This window comes from Sphaeramia orbicularis, chromosome 13, assembly GCF_902148855.1.
Source record: "Sphaeramia orbicularis chromosome 13, fSphaOr1.1, whole genome shotgun sequence".
NCBI lineage: Eukaryota > Metazoa > Chordata > Actinopteri > Kurtiformes > Apogonidae > Sphaeramia > Sphaeramia orbicularis.
This window is the reverse complement of record NC_043969.1, coordinates 46585279-46604605: the sequence shown is the minus strand read 5'-3', so window position 1 is coordinate 46604605 and position 19327 is coordinate 46585279. Positions and strand designations below refer to the sequence as shown.

General features: G+C 37.1%; 1 protein-coding gene across 2 annotated transcripts in view; it reads left to right on the top strand.

Moving 5' to 3' along the window:
* The window catches only part of LOC115431602 (SPARC-related modular calcium-binding protein 1-like), a 39085-nt gene that overhangs the window by 9692 nt on the left and 10066 nt on the right, over window positions 1-19327 (top strand). For both annotated transcript variants that reach the window (XM_030152083.1, XM_030152082.1), the window contains 8 exons: window positions 7820-7994; window positions 8595-8834; window positions 9881-9931; window positions 11264-11311; window positions 11399-11479; window positions 12586-12778; window positions 17810-17883; window positions 18147-18240. In XM_030152083.1, coding sequence (XP_030007943.1) covers window positions 7820-7994; window positions 8595-8834; window positions 9881-9931; window positions 11264-11311; window positions 11399-11479; window positions 12586-12778; window positions 17810-17883; window positions 18147-18240 — 956 coding nt within the window. The remainder of the gene's footprint in view (window positions 1-7819; window positions 7995-8594; window positions 8835-9880; window positions 9932-11263; window positions 11312-11398; window positions 11480-12585; window positions 12779-17809; window positions 17884-18146; window positions 18241-19327) is intronic.

Here is a 19327-nt window from a genome sequence, read left to right as displayed (position 1 = left end):
AGTAAAGTCAATGAGTGTTTGTGCGTCTGCGTCCCATCACGCCGTATGTCATCGGTTCGTGAACACGCACACATCCAGCGACAGGTTAAACATGTCATCGTCCCTCGTGTGCGCGTTAATGGTGGTTTTAATGTCGACTGGACAGATTAATGCCAGAGAGAAAAAGTCCTGCCTTCACAAGTGAGCGATTCAGTGTCCGTTGGACGTTTGTGCAGACGGTGAAGCCGGCGCTGGGTGTCAACAGGCCTTTCAGCGCCATCAGACGCCCTTTTCCACGCCAAACATCATATTCCGCAAAGCTCTGGAGATGAGTTTGTCTGTTTTCCTACAGCGGCCGCTCGGTATCTGGAAGGTGTGAGGCCTGAGCAGACAGAGGACGAGTGTTCTCACCTTTACTACGACTGAGCCATGTTCTTCCACCGTCAAACTGGAGTTTAGAAAAGAGGAGATTAACTGTGTTAACGTCTGTCTGTCTGTCTGTCTGTCATCCATATTCATTCTTTCATTCATTCATTTTGTCATTCCTTCCTTCCTTCCTTCATCCATTAACATCCTTTCTTTCTTCTTTCCTTCCTTCATTCATTCATTCATTCATTCATTTATTCCTTCCTCCCTTCAATCATTAATTCATCCTTCCTTCCTTCCTTCCTTCCTTCCTTCCTTCATTCATCCCTTCTTTCCTTCCTTCAGTCATTCATTCATTCATTCACCCATTCCTTCCTTTCTTCCTTTCTTTTTTCCTTCCTTCAATCATTCATTCATTCGTTCATTCACCCATTCCTTCCTTCCTTCCTTCATCCCTGGTAGGTGTGCAGTGACATTTGGAAAAGAAGAACTAGTCAACTCACTGTTTACAACAAGAGAAACAATAAATACACAAGAAAAAAAAGTAAAAAAAACCAAAAACAATATATATATAGGGAAGAAGAAAAAACGATATAAACATTAAGAGAAAATGAATACATACATATAGAGTGTCTGGAGGTACAAAATGAGAATGTAGACATTAACAAGATCAGATAAGATGAATAATAATCTGATAATAATAATAATATTGTACAGATAATAAGTTATTTTACACATATAATCAGTTAGAACACTATATGAGTTTTAGTCCAGTGTCAGTGTCCATTAAGGAGCCTGATGGTAAAAACAACAGGAACATGTTCAACCTTAATTATGTCTCAAATATTTTACTACATTTTCGGCTTTATTACATTTAAAATGGACTGAATTTTTCCGTTATTGGCAGGTATTACATTGTTCCCCTTTATTATATTATTGCTGTTACTGGATCCTTTCTCCTTTTTCTGATGATCCTTTTCTTTTTTCCCATCATTCCTTCCTTTCCTCTAACCCTTTTCCTCCATTTCTACATCTTTTCCATTTTCATTTCCAAACCTTTTTCCTTATTCACATCTTTTATTTGCCTGCAAAGCTTTTCTTTTCCACTCCATTCTCTTCTTTTACCTCCATGTTTCATTTTCTTTTCTTATCGTTGCATCTTTTTCTTTATTACAGTTTATTTACACGCACGGAGACACAGTTTACAGTTTTGTTTCATATTATTGTGAGATTTAACCCTTTAAAAAGCCTGATATACATGTTTACACTAAGGGAAACTCAGTGTTCACCTATTTATAGCATGTTTTTACCTCATGGAATCAGAAGAACACTTCAGTTTGTGTGTTTTTTCCGTCTTTTGCTTGGTCTGGCTGCAGTTTGCAGATTTTAGTAAAACTATACGTCTCATTCTGTTCCAGTTTTCCTCTTAAGCCACCTCCCCACCGTCGCCGTCGCCCCCGTTATTTCCCACCGTTCTCCCAAAACGACATTCTCACTTTCAGACAGTGTTTTTTCCAGAGCTGAGTTGGTGACACATGGGTTTTTACACCTGGAAGAGTTTGGGGTTTAGGCAGAAAATGTATTTTTAGATCACTTTTATTGAAACTGAATTGGAAGAGTTTTAATGAAAGATTTGTGAAGCAGAAAGAAGCTGAAACTGATGATTATGTTACAGACACATTCATAATATGTTTGTTTGTTGCATATTGGTGACCTTCATTGTGTTATGTCATGAGTTATGTGGTTAAAACTACAATAAGGTTATATGTGACGTATGTTCTGATGTTTTTGTGCAGTAATAACCACTAAAATAGTCAAACAAGATGTAACAAAACAGTTTAATATAGTTTATGGAAATAAATGTGGAGGTACATGACAGATAAATATATAACATAGAAACTAGAACAATCTGAAATGAAGAGGTTTCAATCCCATAATGCATCTTTGACACATCCAAGACCCTGATGTATGCAAGAAGAAGTATTGAAATATGATGATTTTATAGTACAGGGTGAAAAAGTGCCAATAGTTAACAGAGAAACTTCTATTAGATTAAAAAATATGTCAAAAAAGAAACAGTCATGCCATGAGCTGTAACATAGACATAATTATCAGAAAACCTAGGAAGAAAAATAACAAAAATGAACATAAATGGTTAAGAAAAACAAAGTAGAGTCTTGGGTATGTCAAAAAGCAGCAACAACATTGATTTCACTTTATTAGTATTTTTTAATTGGATTAAAAATGTGTTTTCAATGTAAGTCAATGAGTCATTATATACCATAAGGGTCCAGAACGGAACAAAAACTATTAATGTAATGAAATCAGTGACAGTTTTTAACATATCTTAGACTATAATCACCAACAATACCCCCACATTATTCATTGTATAAAAATATTTAATAACTTTGTAATTATTTTTGTTTTTTTCATAAATAACAGTGACGTCATGTATTAAAATTTACATTTAAAGGGTTAAAGTTCGGAAAATTACTGAACTTTTGGTAGTTTTGAGCAGAGCTGAAGTGTTTTAAGAGATTTTCCTCAGAAAAAATGTGAAAAATATTGACGTATGATGATTTTATAGCACAGGATGCAAAAAGTGTCAATAGTGTATAACAGACTTGTGAGAGTGATTGAGATTAGATTAAAAAAATATGTCAAAAAAGAGACATCCATGCCATAAGCTGCAATACAGACATAATGATAAAGAGTAAAAAAGAAAATAAGAATGATAAATATGTACAAAAATGGCTTGAGGGGTCACTAAGGGTAAACGTTTTAATGTTATGCGACTGAAGTGAAAAAGTAAATTTAATGTCACAGTGAATGAGCTAAAGGTCGGATATTTTAAGTGTTTTTTGTTGCGTCTACATTTTTCCATTTCAGAATAATTATAAGTATTTTACAGCTTTAAAGAACCCAGTTTTTCCAGGTGTGAGGATAAACCGAGACAATGGTTGAATGAGCGTCAGGAGGCGAGCACTCGGTGGTTTTTACCTGAATTAAAGCCTCTGGTTGGGACACAGAGGCCTCATTCATCACCACATTATGTCAACACTATTAGACGCTGGACTCATGTGTCTCAGAGCCCGCCCACATCAGACAAAGACCCACTGATGAGGGGCGAGGGGGCGGGCTCGGCGCGTGGCGTGTTTCAGGTGTTTTCAGTATGTCTGCGTGGCGGCGTGACCAATCACATGTATGTTTTGGAGCCCAGGGTGAAGCCGTCGGCCACCTGGAGCAGCATGTGGGACTCATTTAGACCATTGTACCCCCCCACCCCCACCCCCCCTCTGTCCTAGTTCATATAGTACCTTAACACAACTTCAACACTCACTACAGCCTCACAGAACACTGTCGCCATCACAAGTAGGAATTAACCAAACAGAAGTACATTAGAACTGCACTTTGGTAGATTTGTTATGTAGAGTATATGGACAAAAGTATGTGGACGCGATGGATTCAGGTGATAATATAGTTCATAATATAGTTTTATATTTGTTTATATTATATTTTATATATACAATTCTTTATATATCTTAAATCAGCACAAAAAGGACATGTTACGAGCTTTAGCCATGAAGTGTTCTAATATTCATATCCATATAGTTTATTCAGTTCAGTTCAACTTTATTGATAGAGCACATTTCATGCACAAGGCAGACTCAATATGCTTCACAACAGGTATATAACATAAAAACAAAAAAAGAGAGGCTCTGGAGGTATGATAGTACCTGGATAACATACTAAACTTGGATGCATTAAATTAAATGGTAATGTTAATTTAATCAGTTTTTTTTTTTTTTTTATATAACATCAGTATCATGCACACAGTAGATGCAATGTGCTTCACAACAGGTATATAACATTAAAACAAACAAAAAAAAAGACACACAAGGCTTTACAGAATTAGTTGGATATGAAAACAAACAAACAACAGTCAAATTATCAGTAGAAGAAGGAAATGGATTAATGTCCCGGGCATCCCCCATCCTTAGACCCTCCTTCTCGGCAAAGAAAAACTCCAAAAACCCAGTATTACCCAGTAAACATCAAAAGTATAGAATAGAATAGAATAGAATAGAATAGAATAGAATAGAATAGAATAGAATAGATCTGTCTTGTCACTGTCACAGGAACAATGAAAATTCATTTAGCAACTCTGTTCTGTTCAGCAGCAAAAATAATTAGTTCAAAAGGGACTGTATTAAATATCACATAAAATAAATATCACACAAAAAATGTTGTTATACTGTACATCTATACATGTAACAATTTTTTACAAAAAGGCAACAAAAAAACACAGCCCCAAAGTGTAATTTAAAAATAATAAAATAATAATAATAATAAAATAATAATGATAAGCAAAATAAAAAAGTAATTCATAGCAGTACTGATATTACGTTATAAAAAAACAGATTAAACTAGAAAAGCACTCGGAGAGCGCAAACCTAGGCCAAGAAAGATCAGCCCCCCCCCCCCCCCCCCCCCATCACCACCAAAATGTAATCATTTGTTCCTTGTGCCAGTCTCAACATTTCCTGAAAATTTCATCCAAATCCATCCATAACTTTTTGAGTTATCTTGCTAACAGACAAACAAACAAACAAACAAACAGACAGACAAACCCCAATGAAAACATTACCTCTGCCGTTCCTTGGTGGAGGCAACTAACATTACTAGGGATGTCCGATAATAACGGCCCACCGATATTATCGGCCCAATATTGGCATAAAAATGTAATATCGGTGAATATCGTTATCGTTTTTTTCATTAATACCGATAAAATAATGCCTTGATTTCGCTGGCATTTGCCGACGTGTAAGTGAAGCATTGTTTGTAGCTGAAAGAAATGTGCAGTTTTCAAAATAGTGCAGTAGCGTTGCCACACTGTAATAGACTCATGGAGGGAGGGAGAGAACGTAAATACGGTAAATATGGCATTTTTTCCACAGTTTAAGTTGAAGTATGTGTTCTTTGCACAGACAGTGTTTACATTTTCAAAGCCTTGTTGCATTTGAGAATCCATCCAATGGGGCATCACAATAAAATTAGGCATGATGTGTTAATTCCATGACAGGAGATATGTGATGTTACCTTAAAATTAGTTTTATATCCCACATATATCAGCAGCGGTATCGGTAGATAACAGAATCGGAAATTAAGTGTTGGACAATATCGGCATATCGGTTTTTGGCAAAAAAAAGCCAGTATCTAACATCCCTAAACATTACCGTTTCACTTAATGCATCCAAGTTTAGTGTGTTATCCAGGTACCGTCATACCTGCAGAGCCTCTTCTATCTCCATGTTTTATGTACGTAGTCTATAAAGTTCTCCCATATGTTGTAAAATTCAACTGTCTTCTTTTTTATTACATAAATCAGTCTTTCAAGTGCCAAACTTGATGGTAAATGTTTTAGCCATAGCCCAACAGTGGGGACATTTACATTCTTCCAACAGAGAGCAACTGAGCGTCTGACTTGGAGTAAAAAATATTAGACCATCAAGAGTCATCAAAAACAATGGTTATGCAATCCAGTACTAACTCCTGAATTATCATGTGACTAAAACAGACAGAAAAGAAAACATGGAATGTCTAAAAGCACTGTTTTTGTCAGTATGGTGTCATAGATACTGATGGAAGAACTGAAGTGATTTTGGTTTTTATCAAGAAAACATGTTAAATGGATAGATATCAGCTCTGAAATTAAACTACTGTGAGCTGTTTTTGTTGTTATCATTATATTTGTCCAAACAAATGTACCTTTAGTTGGACCAGGCATTAAAATGAACAAGAAATTGAAGAAAACAAGGGTGGTCTAATAATTTTTTCCACAACTGTAGATCCATAATTTTCTTTTCTTTTTTTTTGGACAGAACACACTTTTCAGGATATTATGCCACAGGTTTTTGTTTAATGAAGCCTCAGTAGACCCTTCCTTCCCCCTCCTCCTCCTTTTCTCCTCACAGTGAGATGAAGACAGAGCATCTCTCAGCGGGGAATCCTCTCCCATCGTTATTTCAATTAATGAAGTGTGTTCACTCAGTAGGTTGCGGTGTTATCAGGTAAAACTGCAGGTTTATACACATGTGCTGAATGTTTTCCACCTCCCACTGTTTCACTACGTCTGAATCCCTTTTCACTCTGTTTTTCGTCTTTTTCTTCACTGTTTGGATGATAAATCTTTGGGCCTATGTTGTCTTTGCAGCTGCAGTGTTTGGATCACGCTCAGCTGTCAGAATGCATTTACTGTGTCTTCTGTTTGTTGTGAAATGGTGATGAGTCAAAATAACTTGAAGGAGAATCATGAATGCAAAGTGAATTTACTCTAAATGCTGCAGCTGCATTTGGAAAAAGAGGAGAAAACAACTGCAGCACAAAGTCACAGACGTTACAGTAGTAGATGATTCTATCCATTGGTTTGACTGTGGTTTTCAAGCCTTAAATTTGTCATTTTGTCTGTTTTTTTTTTTTTTTTTTTTTAGCTAGAATTGGCTGTATTTTGACTATATTAGCCTTAGTCTGATACTCTTGATCATTATCAGATTTCTGGAGTTATTAGAGGTTATATCATGTAAACAGTGTAATCTGATCTGTTTGATCAGATAACGGCAGTAATCTGAGTATGAGAAACTGGATTAACACACCTGGATTTGCCCCTAATATGCCCATGTCTTCCTGCATGTACACATCTTAATCTGATTTATTTAATTCATTTACATTTGTGCATGGTTAGAAACAATTTAAATCATAGAAAACGGAAGTTCTGTAGTGAAATGTGAGCAAAAGACAATAACATTTTGTCTACAATTTTTTAGAAATGATTTGCTTCAGAGATTAAATGTGCTAAATGTTACATATTTCAATAAGATTAATTGGAAAATAAATGACAAAAGTGCCGGTTTGCTGATGTTTTCAAGGTATATGATTAAGTGTTATTCCACATATATATTGGTTTATGTACATTTATATAATAGTTTTATAAATCTTCCACTAAATAGAACCTGTAAAGTGAGTGTATTCTAATGTGCAGACAGTGTTTTGAAGTAGATCTCGTAGCTCTGAGACAAATATTCCTTTTGAGTCAAACCCATTCTCTCGTTAATTCTTGAATTTCACATTTTGACCCAAGGCTGTATCTTGGAAAGTTCAGCCAACCAGCATTTTTGACTTGATTTTTCTTTATCAGTGACTCTCATGTGGTAAAATTTCATTACTTGTATTCTGGAAGCATTTTCCTTGTAGACCAGTGTAATAGGAAGTTTGATTCTACCACCATTATGTATGTATGTATGTACTCTGAAAGAAATCCGATAATGGACTGAAGCGTCTAAACCAGGGTTGATTATCATATTTCTGAAGTGCATGTAAACGCGTCACATCTGATTATTACAGTAATCTGGTTAGTCCCAGTTATTGTATTGTTATAGTCATGTAAACAGACTCACTAACTGTTGGTGTTTTCCAGCCTTTTCTCCTCACTGAGAACATGTGGCCTCATGGTTGTGTCCTGGACTGCCAGAGGGGGCGCCACCGAGCCGTGTGTGGCACCAATGGAAGGTTGTATAAGTCCATGTGTGCGTTCCAGCGGGCGCAGTGCATCAACTCCCAGCTCCGCCTCGCCCCCCGGAGCCACTGTTCAGGTATGAAAGCTCAGGCTGAAGCTCCGACCAGGAAACCAAACAGACTGTACATGATTATCACTGCTGCTGCTTCTCCTTCTTCTTCTCCTCCTCCTTCTTCTTCTTCTCCTTCTTCTTCTTTTTCTCCTTCTCCTTCTTCTTCTTTTTCTTCTTCTTCTCCTCCTCCTCCTTCTTCTTCTTCTCCTTCTTCTCCTTCTCCTTCTTCTTCTTTTTCTTCTTCTCCTTCTTCTTCTTTTTCTTCTTCTCCTTCTTCTCCTTCTTCTTCTTCTCCTTCTCCTTCTCCTCCTTCTTCTTCTTCTCCTCCTCCTCCTTCTTCTCCTTCTCCTTCTTCTTCTTCGTCTCCTTCTTCTCCTTCTTCTTCTTTTCTTCTTCTCCTTCTTCTCCTCCTCCTTCTTCTTCTCCTTATTTTTCTTCTCCTTCTCCTCCTTCTTCTCCTTCTTTTTCTTCTTCTTCTTCTTCTCCTCCTCCTCCTCCTCCTTCTTCTCCTTCTCCTTCTTCTCCTTCTCCTCCTCCTTCTTCTCCTTCTTTTCCTTCTTCTTCTTCTTCTTCTCCTCCTCCTCCTCCTCCTCCTTCTTCTTCTTCTTCCTCTTTTCCCTGTAGGTCCCAGGCGGTCTAAATGCCAGCTGGCCCGTGCTCAGGCCCTGGAAGCCACCACCTACAGCAGCAGCGGCGGCAGCCATCTTAACCCTGCAGCCGCCATCTTTGTCCCAGAATGCAGCTCAGATGGTCACTTCCTGTCAGTGCAGTGTTATAACCAGACCGGCTACTGCTGGTGTTCTACGCCTGATGGAAAACCGATCAGTGGAACCTCAGTCCTCCAGCTGACCCCCAACTGCACCGGTCAGATACACAACACCCACTAATACCACTGACCTGCTGAATTTAACTATGTGTGTTTTATTACATAAGAGCCACTAACTACTTGTCTTAATATGACCTTCTGAGTGTCCAAACATGCTAAACTGATACTAAACATCCTTCAGATCACAGGTTTTTAGACCCAGAGCCATCACTGACACTGGACACGGAGCTCTAACTTTATAAATCGACCACAGATTTGAGTCAAAACAACAATATTCTCAACTGAAAATTCTTTAAGTAACCTTTAATTTCATTGGATGCAGTCGCACTGAAAATGATGTCATAGCAAGTTTACATTGCGTTGTTATGACAGCCGGCCACGTTGATCGGAAGAGAAATGCTATGTGCTATGTTAAATCCAGGAAAGAATGCGGATTGAGCTGAAGTGGTTTATGAGGCATGTGATCATGTTTTACAACAGAAGAACAGTGGACATCCAAACACATTTCTGGGGTTTTTCATGTAATGTTTGGATTAGATTCAGAAACTTATGTGTGTTTGTACTGGGTCTTAAATGTTTAGGAATGCAGTTATTTGAAGATACAAATGTAGAACTTTTACTATATAATTTCTAATAGTTCAAGGTTTAAAGTGTCTGAAGTGTCTGCATTTTCCCTCATGTCACTTTAGTACATCTACAATATTTTTTTTGTATTTTATTTATTTATTTAGACAGGGACAATGTACAATATACATTAACCTTAAACAGGAGAGATGTAGTGTGCCATGTTGTAGCTAGTGCTAATTTCCACCTGTAGTCCCTGGGCAGGCTGATGTTATCATTAATAAAAAAAAAAGTGTAATATGGCTGCAGAATACTTAACAATATGGCACAATACTTCAGCACTGCTTTTCAACTGGTGTCACATCAAACCAAGTAAATGTACATAAGTAAACTAGTATCATGTACATAAATAAACTACTGTAATGTATATAACTAGTATAATGCATGTAGACTTTTTTTGTAAAATTTGCATCAAATGTTTACATTTTTTTCCACACTGATTTGTTTCTTCCGTGAACAGAACACATCAACGGGATGGTTCAGACCAGTGAAGATTTGTCTCCAACCAAAGGTGAGATACACTCCTCGAGTTTTTTGTTGTTGTTTGTTTTAGACTGACTTTTTTCACTGTCTTTTTTCTGTATTTTTCCAGTTCATGTAGTTCATTGGTAGTTGTATTTTACCTGTTAAAAAAAAAAATTAAAAATTAAAAAAAAATTATATATACAGTGTATATATATATATATATATATATATATATATACATATATAAAATGTAGATGTAGCAATCCCAAGTGATAGCAGCATCAGAAGGAACATGAGAAGCTTGACAAATACCAAGGGCTGAAAGAGGAGACAGAAAATGTGGGGTGTGAATGCGACAGTGGTACCAGTAATGATCGGGGCACTACCGAAGCTGAGAGGATGACTCCAGCAGGTACCAGGAACAACATCAGAGACCTTTATCCAAAAGAGTGCAGAACCCTATGTGCAGAGAGCTATCCAGGACAGACAGAGATGCAGTGTCTGTATTTGAATCAGGTAATGGATGTTTTTGTCGCTGAAATGAGAGGCTCTGTCTACCACTACACAGAAAATGAGATAGGCAGGATAAAAATGACTTGAAATAACTAAAAATAAGAAGCTGGAACATGGACAGAATGATCTAGACAAACTAAAATGTTTGAGCACATGTAAAATTTTTGAGAGCTTGTTTCTATAATCTGATGAAGTTTCGTTATAGTCTGATTAGGTTCATAGTGTCTACTGAAATTATCAAGATTTCCTGTACGTTTTTGTCAGACAGATGGAAAAAAAGTTGATTTTTTACCTTGACTTGTTTTGGCTACAACCTGTAGCCTTCCTCAGAAGGGTCTCTCATTATACACATTTACAGTTTTTCATAATAAATATAAAATTCATGATAAAGTGAATAAATGATAAAATTCAAGTCCATTGTTTGTATTTTTTACTCTAACACACTGTTTTAAGCATTTATTAAATATAATAATGATAATTAATGGCCAGATATTGAAAGTCAATTTGAAAAAAAGGTGCAAAAGAATTGGCAAAAAACACATTTTCTGACACTGTTATTGCAAAAACAACATAAAGAAATCTAGATAGCCTGTTTTAATGGTCATCCTTAAAGGCTTAAAATGATTATTTATTCTGTTGGAAGGTAGAATGTTCAGGTCACTGTTGGTTCGACTGGATGTTCCTTCACAAACGTCCACAGTCGAGTCCAGAACCAACAAAATGTCTCATTTTTTACAACCTCCCTTCAATCTCTCCTCTGTTTCTTCGTTCCAGTGATTCTCTCTCTCTGATCTGTTTCCACCTGTTTTATATTGTGATAAAATGTTGGCTGATGGACATGTGTTTGTTGTTTTTTATGATCCAGATGAAGATGGAGAACCCGGACCCACAGTGGATTCCAGAAAACCTTCAGGTGAACGACAGATCATTAGATCCAGTAAAAGGTTCATGTAACAACAGTAAAACCATCAGTGTTTGACATAAACGCTGTCATGCTCAGATCTGACGGCTCCTCCGTTCTGGGTGACCATCCTGAGGAACTCGGACCCTAAAGTGAACCGCTCCGTACGGCGGCCCACGGGTAAGACACACCCACTAATGAACTGTGTGTTAGATTAATTCTCATGGTTTTACATGAACCTTGTTTCAGGAGTCGATCATTAGTTTCTCATTTACTGTGTTCATGACAACATTCACCTGTTTGTCAACTGGATCACAGAAATACCATCATATTCAATTATTTCCTCATATTTTAATTGTATTTTTAATGATAATAAGACTGCCCACTGTACTGTTTTTCACCTTAATGTAGGAGTTTAATGCACTAATGCTGTGAAATATACATAACATACACATGCAATACATTTTTGAATATACAGGGTGTCCCAAAAAATTTGACATTATTTCATCACCTAATAATTTGATTAAAATTTTTGCTCAAAATAGTGTATCATTTTTATTGTTCTGCTTTCAGGAATGGACATGCTGTTTAATGCAACTGAAAAGGCGTTCTGTGTATTAAAGTACGCCCAAACCCAATCAAATGTGAATGCGGAACATGAATTTGTTAGAAAATTTCATAAACAAGTGCCAACAGGAAAGCAGATTTGGATGTGGATTAAGAAGTTTCAAGAGGAAGGCTGTTTGTGTCGGAAAAAAGGACTCCACTACCGACTGGATGTGTGCTGCGTCACATACGGCACACACATTGAACATTTGTAATTACTTTGGAGTATTATAAAATTTACATCCCCCAGAATATTTCATTTGAAATTTGTAGAATAAAGCATTTTATTTCCAAAATAAATCCTATTAAGTATCATTTCTCCTGACCATGTAGTCACTCCGATATGGACATCTCAAATGATGCCAATGTTTTTGGGACACCCTGTATGTACTTATATCCTTATGCAGTGGTTTTATATTTTTGTATCTGTAAATTCTTCTATATGTTTTATATGTAGAACACTGCTGCTGTTTTATTTTTGCACTATTCGAAGGCAAGGCAATGAAACCTTGTTCTCTCGAGGACAAAGATAATAAAGTTTATTTTGAACATAAGTCGGAATAGTTCCAGTCTTTTACTTGAACGTACCTACTCACTGTATTTCTGTATTTTCCGGTTTCTAATCAGTTTTTTAACCTAAGACATGTTGTTTTTTTCCCTTTATTTTCTTGTTTTTGCAGACAGTCCACAGACCTGTGAACGTGAGCGGGCGATGCTTCTCTCTCAGATGCGTTCAGTCTGGCAGGAGGAGCGTTTTATCCCAGAATGCACTGCAGACGGTCGCTACGGTGCGGTGCAGTGTCACGTTGCTACGGGTTACTGCTGGTGTGTGAGGGCGGACAGCGGCCGGCCTCTACCGGGAACCTCGGTCCGGTACGTGACCCAGGTCTTTTAGGCTCCGTCCAGACGACAACACTTGTGGTATTTTTCTTTTGCGGATTCTTAAAGTTTTGTGTCCATACATGTATTGTTTCAAGAAATATCAGCGTCCAGATGGAAACGGGAAAACTGGGTTAAAACAGTTGTACATTTATGCCACGCCTATATGTGGAGCTGTACACAAACACAGACAGAGCCGCACAATGCACTAAAATCACAGTAGAGTGCAGGGTCCGGGTCGCCCTTCTAGCAGAACACTGTGGTAGATTTAAAAGTACCATCGAGTCGATACAGCATTACCAGGTTTTACTGTAGAAGTGCTAATAAACATAGAACAGCTGCAGAACAAACACAACTTTATAATCTGCTATTGTTGTTGTTGGGGGTTTTCTTCTTCTGGTCATGTGGCACTATGACATCATCGATTCCAAAAACTGGTGTCCTGCCTATCCACATGGCAACGTGAGGGCGGTGTTGTGAGGTTTCCCGCTCGCAAAAAATACTGATAACATCGTGTCATACGGACAAAAGGCTAAAACGACATTAAACTTTTGCGGATTGACATAATTTCATTGTCGTACTGACAGGCTCTTAATCTGATGAAATCAGGGGTGTCAAACATGTCTCCCAAGGGCCAAAACCAGCCCACTAAAGGGTCCAAACCGGCCCATGTGCAGAAATTACTCTGAAGATATTAACAGTCGCTTTAATTCAGGTTCCACATTCAGCCCACCTGTGATCTCAAGTAACATAATATGATAATAACCTATAAATAATGGCTCAAATTTTTCTTTTTGGTTTAATGTGAATGTGAATATTACATTATGTCTATAAATCATGACAACTCCAATTTTTTCTCTTTTTTTAGTTCAAAAGAACCATTAAATTATGAAAATATTTACATTCACACACTATCCTTCAACAATAAAATATGAATAACCTGAACAAAGATGAACAACCTGAAATGTCTAAAGAAAATTTAGTGCAGTTTTATTAAATATTCTGCTTGTTACTAAATGTTTTATGTATTTCTAGACCTGATCTGTAATGCACATGTGTAAATGATAAGTTGAGGCATAATATTGTTAAATTGCACTTATTTTTCTTAAGAATTTTCAGTTTTTTCAGGTTGAGTTGACATTATTTATAGTCTATTATGCTATTATTTTACTGGTCTGATCCATTTGAGCTCAAATATGACTGAATGTGGAGCCTGAAAGGAAATTAACCCATAAAGACCCAAACAGCCTCTGGTGACCAGAACCATCTACTGACTGATGTTTAATATCTGTTCATCCATTAATCCTATCAATACATGTAAATAATTGGTGTTAAATACAGTTTGTCATCTTTTCATGGTCATCAGATGTGACCCATTTGGACGTTCAGAGGCTCCGTAGTTACCATGGAAACACTGTCATCTTCTTCAACATTGATTTACCAGTAAAACCCATGGAGTTGGATCAATGACAGTGGATGGAGACACTGAGTTTATGTTCAATTATTTATTTCTTTGCTTAAAAAGTCACTTTTTCTTCAGTTTTCTCTGTTTTTGATATAATAACCATACCATACCAACTTTATTTATAAAGCACTTTAAGAACTTTACAGCTGGCCAAAGTGCCGTACACCAAACATAAAACAAGGGATTAAATAAGTAAATAAAATTAGTGATAACGCAGGGTGTTAAGCGGGCTAAGAATAACAAAATACAACCATCATAAAAACAAAGACAAGTAAAATCTGTTAAAAACAGCATAAAAAAAACCAAACATGACACTCACTGATTAACCTTCAACTTTAATCTGAGATTTTATGAACTTTTACGTGATCAGTGAATTAAATATAGGAAAATACCAGATTTTTGTGGAAAAAAAAGAAACGTAGGATAATATTGTAATAAGTGCTGATAAATAATTTACGAATGGTTAAATACAGAGAAAAATTCATTTGGGAACTGCCATAAAACTAGTACTGGGTCTTTATGGGTTCATTTAATGCCCCCGGACTAAATCCTTTCTCTTCATAATTTTCTCTGTTCCTATTGTTCTTTTCTGCTCTACATTCAATTCGACTTTTATTATCGTCTGTAAATATATTTATTTAACTCTAAGAGACTCATGTGTATTGTGTTAGCCGTCCAATTTTCCACCAATTACCGTCGGGGTTCCAGAGGTGGAGTTTCAGTAGAAACATGAACAGCTCCAGCTGAATAGCACTGAATGTTTGTGTTCCCGAGGGTTTGATCAGCTCTGTTTCTGCTCGGCTGCCCACAGACGCCTCCGAGGACGGCGTGGGATGTTTCCATCATGGTTTTATTTGGTCCACTGGTGTGAGGAAAACTCCCACAGGACTTGGATTGTTTTTGTCTTCACAGGTTTTCTTCCTCCAGAGGAGTTCTGCACATGGACTCGTACTTAAAAATGATTTAATTTGATCATTTTTGGCCTCTAGAACAATTAATTCAGTTTAGTTTTTGCAAATAAAACCATGTTTGCTTAATTTTTTATTTAGGCTTTATTTAACCAGGAAAAAAAGGACTCAATGAGATTAAAAATCCCCTTTGCAAAAGTGTCTTGGCCAAGGCAGCAGCAGTAGAAGTTAGAGAAAATAGAAATTACAGCCATACATCCACACTAAAAATGTACATGAAAACACATACAGTCGAGGAAACAATTATTAGACCACCCTTGTTTTCTTCAATTTCTTGTTCATTTTAATGCCTGGTACAACTAAAGGTACATTTGTTTGGGCAAATATAATGATAACAACAAAAATAGCTCATAGTAGTTTAATTTCAGAGCTGATATCTATCCATTTTCCATGTTTTCTTGATAATAACCAAAATCACTTCAGTTCTTACATCAATATCTATGGCACTGTACTGACAAAAACAGTGCTTTTAGACATTCCATGTTTTCTTTTCTGTCTGTTTTAGTCACATGATACACACAGGAGTTAGTACTGGATTGCATAACCATTGTTTTTCATGACTTGATGGTCTAATATTTTTTTCCACAACTGTAATAAAACTCTAAAAAAAACCATACATAAAACACTGAAGTAAAAACATACGTATAAAACACCATCAACTAGAAGCACTCGGAGAGCGCAGACCTCCGCCAAGGCTGATCAGTGGCCCCCCCCGTGGGCCCCCAAACCCCCGATCACCACCAAAATTTAATCATTTCTTCCTTATCCCATTTCCAACAAACCCTGAAAATTTCATCCAAATCTGTCCATAACTTTTTGAGTTATGTTGCACACTAACGGACAGACAAACAAACAAACAAACCCTGGCAAAAACGTAACCTCCTTGGCGGAGGTAATAATTTAAAAGATACTAAAAGTAAACAACAATGTTCCTTAAAAGAATGTCAAAGCAGAACCTGATTCAAACTGTTAGAAAAACATCTACATCCAGATTTATCCTTTTTCTGTTCATTTAAAATGAATTTGAACATTTGTAAAGAGACCTGGGGCCTCATGTATAAAGCGTGCGTACGCACAAAAACCTGGCGTACGCCCTTTTCCACGCTCACGTTCAGATGTATAAAGAGTGAAGTGACCGTGGAAATGTGCGCTCCTTCACGCCAAGTCCACAGCTGGCGTACGCACGTTTCTAGTGCTTTGGAACCATTGGCGACACTTAGAGGTGACACTGGGAAACTGTTAGTAATGTGACAAAGGTCATTCCTCTGATTGATGTGCACATCGGAGACACACAGAAGAACAATGAACACACCGGCATGAGATCCTACTGTCAGAGCAGCACATCCACCAACAGAACCAGAACCAATTAGACCCTGTATCCATCAATGCCAATCCTGCCCGGATGGACATTCAGCAACAGCAAAGAGACAAGGACATAAAATTCATAGGTTGATAAATATAGTGTTCATGTCTGTGAGAACATTTATTAGTCGGTCCAGTCGCTCATTGACTCCGCCGATTGTCCTCACGATGTCCTAATGTGACTCGGGTCAGTACAGACCCATGCCGGTCGGACGGGCCGGCTAACACCGAGGAGTCAACAGAAGCCTCTGTGACAGGAGGATGGTACTGGGTCTTCTGTCTCATTGTTAGAAAATAATAATTTGAGTGATTAAACATGAGTCAAAGTCATTGATTTCCTCTTTGATTTCCTGACATGATCACACATGAACCTTTATCCTGTTTGTCTGTGATCAGACTGTGTATGACCTGTAGAATGAACTCATGTGTGACTTACACTAATACTAAATATATATTTATCTTGGGGGTGATCCGCATCAGCCCTGCAAGAAAAGTGTCACAATATCGGCGACTCTTTCCTCAAACAGTCTCAGTTCGTCTCTTTTCTCCTTCCGCCTGTTTCATCCTCCGCTTCGCGTCCACCTTGACGTCATCATCTGATCCCGCAGACAGGGGAATCCCAGAGGGAACCCCACCTGCAGACCCTGTTTATACTAATTTGCATATTTAAATGTGGGCGTGGAGAGGGAGGAGTCAGGTAGTCCAACATATGCGGTCAATTCCTCGCTGATTGGGATGTATAAAGGAAGTGTACTTGGATTCGGGCGTACGCACAGTTTTATACATTTGGATTTTTTTGTGTGTTCGGACTTTTCTGGATTTGGGCGTACACCAGGTTTCAGTATGAAATCCACGCAAGTCTTTGTACATGAGGCCCCAGATCCTTCAGTTTTCTGCTGTAAATGAAGTTTTCCATAAATGGCTGCTTTTTTCATAATTATACTTTTCTTTTTTTTTTTCTTCAGACAAGGTATAGTTTTTAGATGTTACCTGCTTGTCTGAACAAAAGAAAAAAGAAAATTATAATTACATTAACAGAAGACAAAATGAACGTCATTAGCCTTAGCTTTTTTTTATGCTTTTATTGTTTTAACAAATCATCTGTTAAAACAGCAGCTTAACAAATAAGAAAACATTAACAGAATCATGTACTCTCCATTTACATTATTATTATCGATAATAATTATAAGTATTTTCTCTCATCCTAGTTATGTTTCTGTCTCTTTGCAGGAATCGTATCCCAGACTGCACTGGGGCTGAGACAGCGTGGACAGATCGGAGATTCAGAGAGAAACCTCTACCTGGTAAAAATAATGGTTTCTACGATAAAGATCTTAAATTTTCATTATAAAAAAGTGCAAAAAATTTTTGAATAGTGGGTAAAAAATGAGAACGAATAGCTTTAAGGAACATGTCGTCCTCTTTATGTAAATTTAATAAAGATGAAACCAACACAGACTGAAAAAAACCTGCAGTTTGCCATTGAAATATGTAACTTTATGAACAAATACATGTTTACAGCCTGGGTTTTGTCTCTAGAGTTAATTTCCTTGTTTCCTTGTTTCAGGATGTCCAGGAGCTCAGAAGAAGCAGTTCCTGCAGAGTCTGGTCCGAGCTCTGGAACTGGAAGCAGAGCATGCTGGGAGTCTGAGTATCCACCAGTAAGTTTATCCACTGTACATCATCCATTTGGGTCCCACAGGTTTCTAGTCTTTTATTTCTAATTCATGTTTCCACTACAGAACTGAAGCTCAGGGTCGTTTCTATCAGAGCGACTTTTCTGCTCTTATGAACTGAAAGTGTTTCATCTTTTTCCCACAGACTTCTATGTCTACACTGTTCACTACTGTCAAACAACTGTATTTTTAAATCTAGCTAGTTTCACCACATTGCTTTTATTCTTTTTCTGATTAATAAAGTATTTATTAGGTATATTTTGTTTCACTTCCCTAATTCGAGACTATTTGAACGGTAAAAATAGTACATGTAGGCCCTTTAATGCATGTAATGCATGTATATTTTCAGGCATAGATGCTTAAAATAAAATTGTAATTAATCAAATATCTCTGTTGCAAACATGTATGCCTTTAAAATAGTCAGAACTAACAATAATAAAAGACGTGCAGAGGTAGGATGTAATCTAAGTACTTCATTAGTGTATTTAAGTAGAATTTTCAGGTATTTTTAAGTCAGTGTTTATTTTTCTTACACTTTTTTCCTTTTAGTCTCTGTGTTTACACAAATACTGTACTCTCTACCCATTACATTTTCAGAACAGGCTTTAATTTAATGCATTTGAGTGTAACTATTGATTATTTAAATTTTCTACCACTGCACAAACTCTCAACATTAACCCTATAACGCCGATCATATTTGATACATGAGTTTTGAAGCCCTCTACATGACCAGTGTGATATTTTTTTCTTGAAAAACCTGATGTATACAATTAGATACATGCAGTACACAGATAATCCACTGGGGGGGGATTCATTCACCAGAGGCCTTTCCAGTGACACTACAAGACTGTCATTAATGAGGAAGGAGGAGGAACTGTGACAATTTAGAAAAGGAATTACCAATTTGTTAGACATGTTTGTGTTGTGTTTACTTTGTTCTGAAATAATAATATTTAAGTATTTATCACACTGGAAGAAAAATCCAAGGCACTCTCTTTCAACATTAAAATGCCTTTATTATCATGGCATGGTCATATCTAGACCTAAAAAACTTGGTCCGAGAAGCATTCCT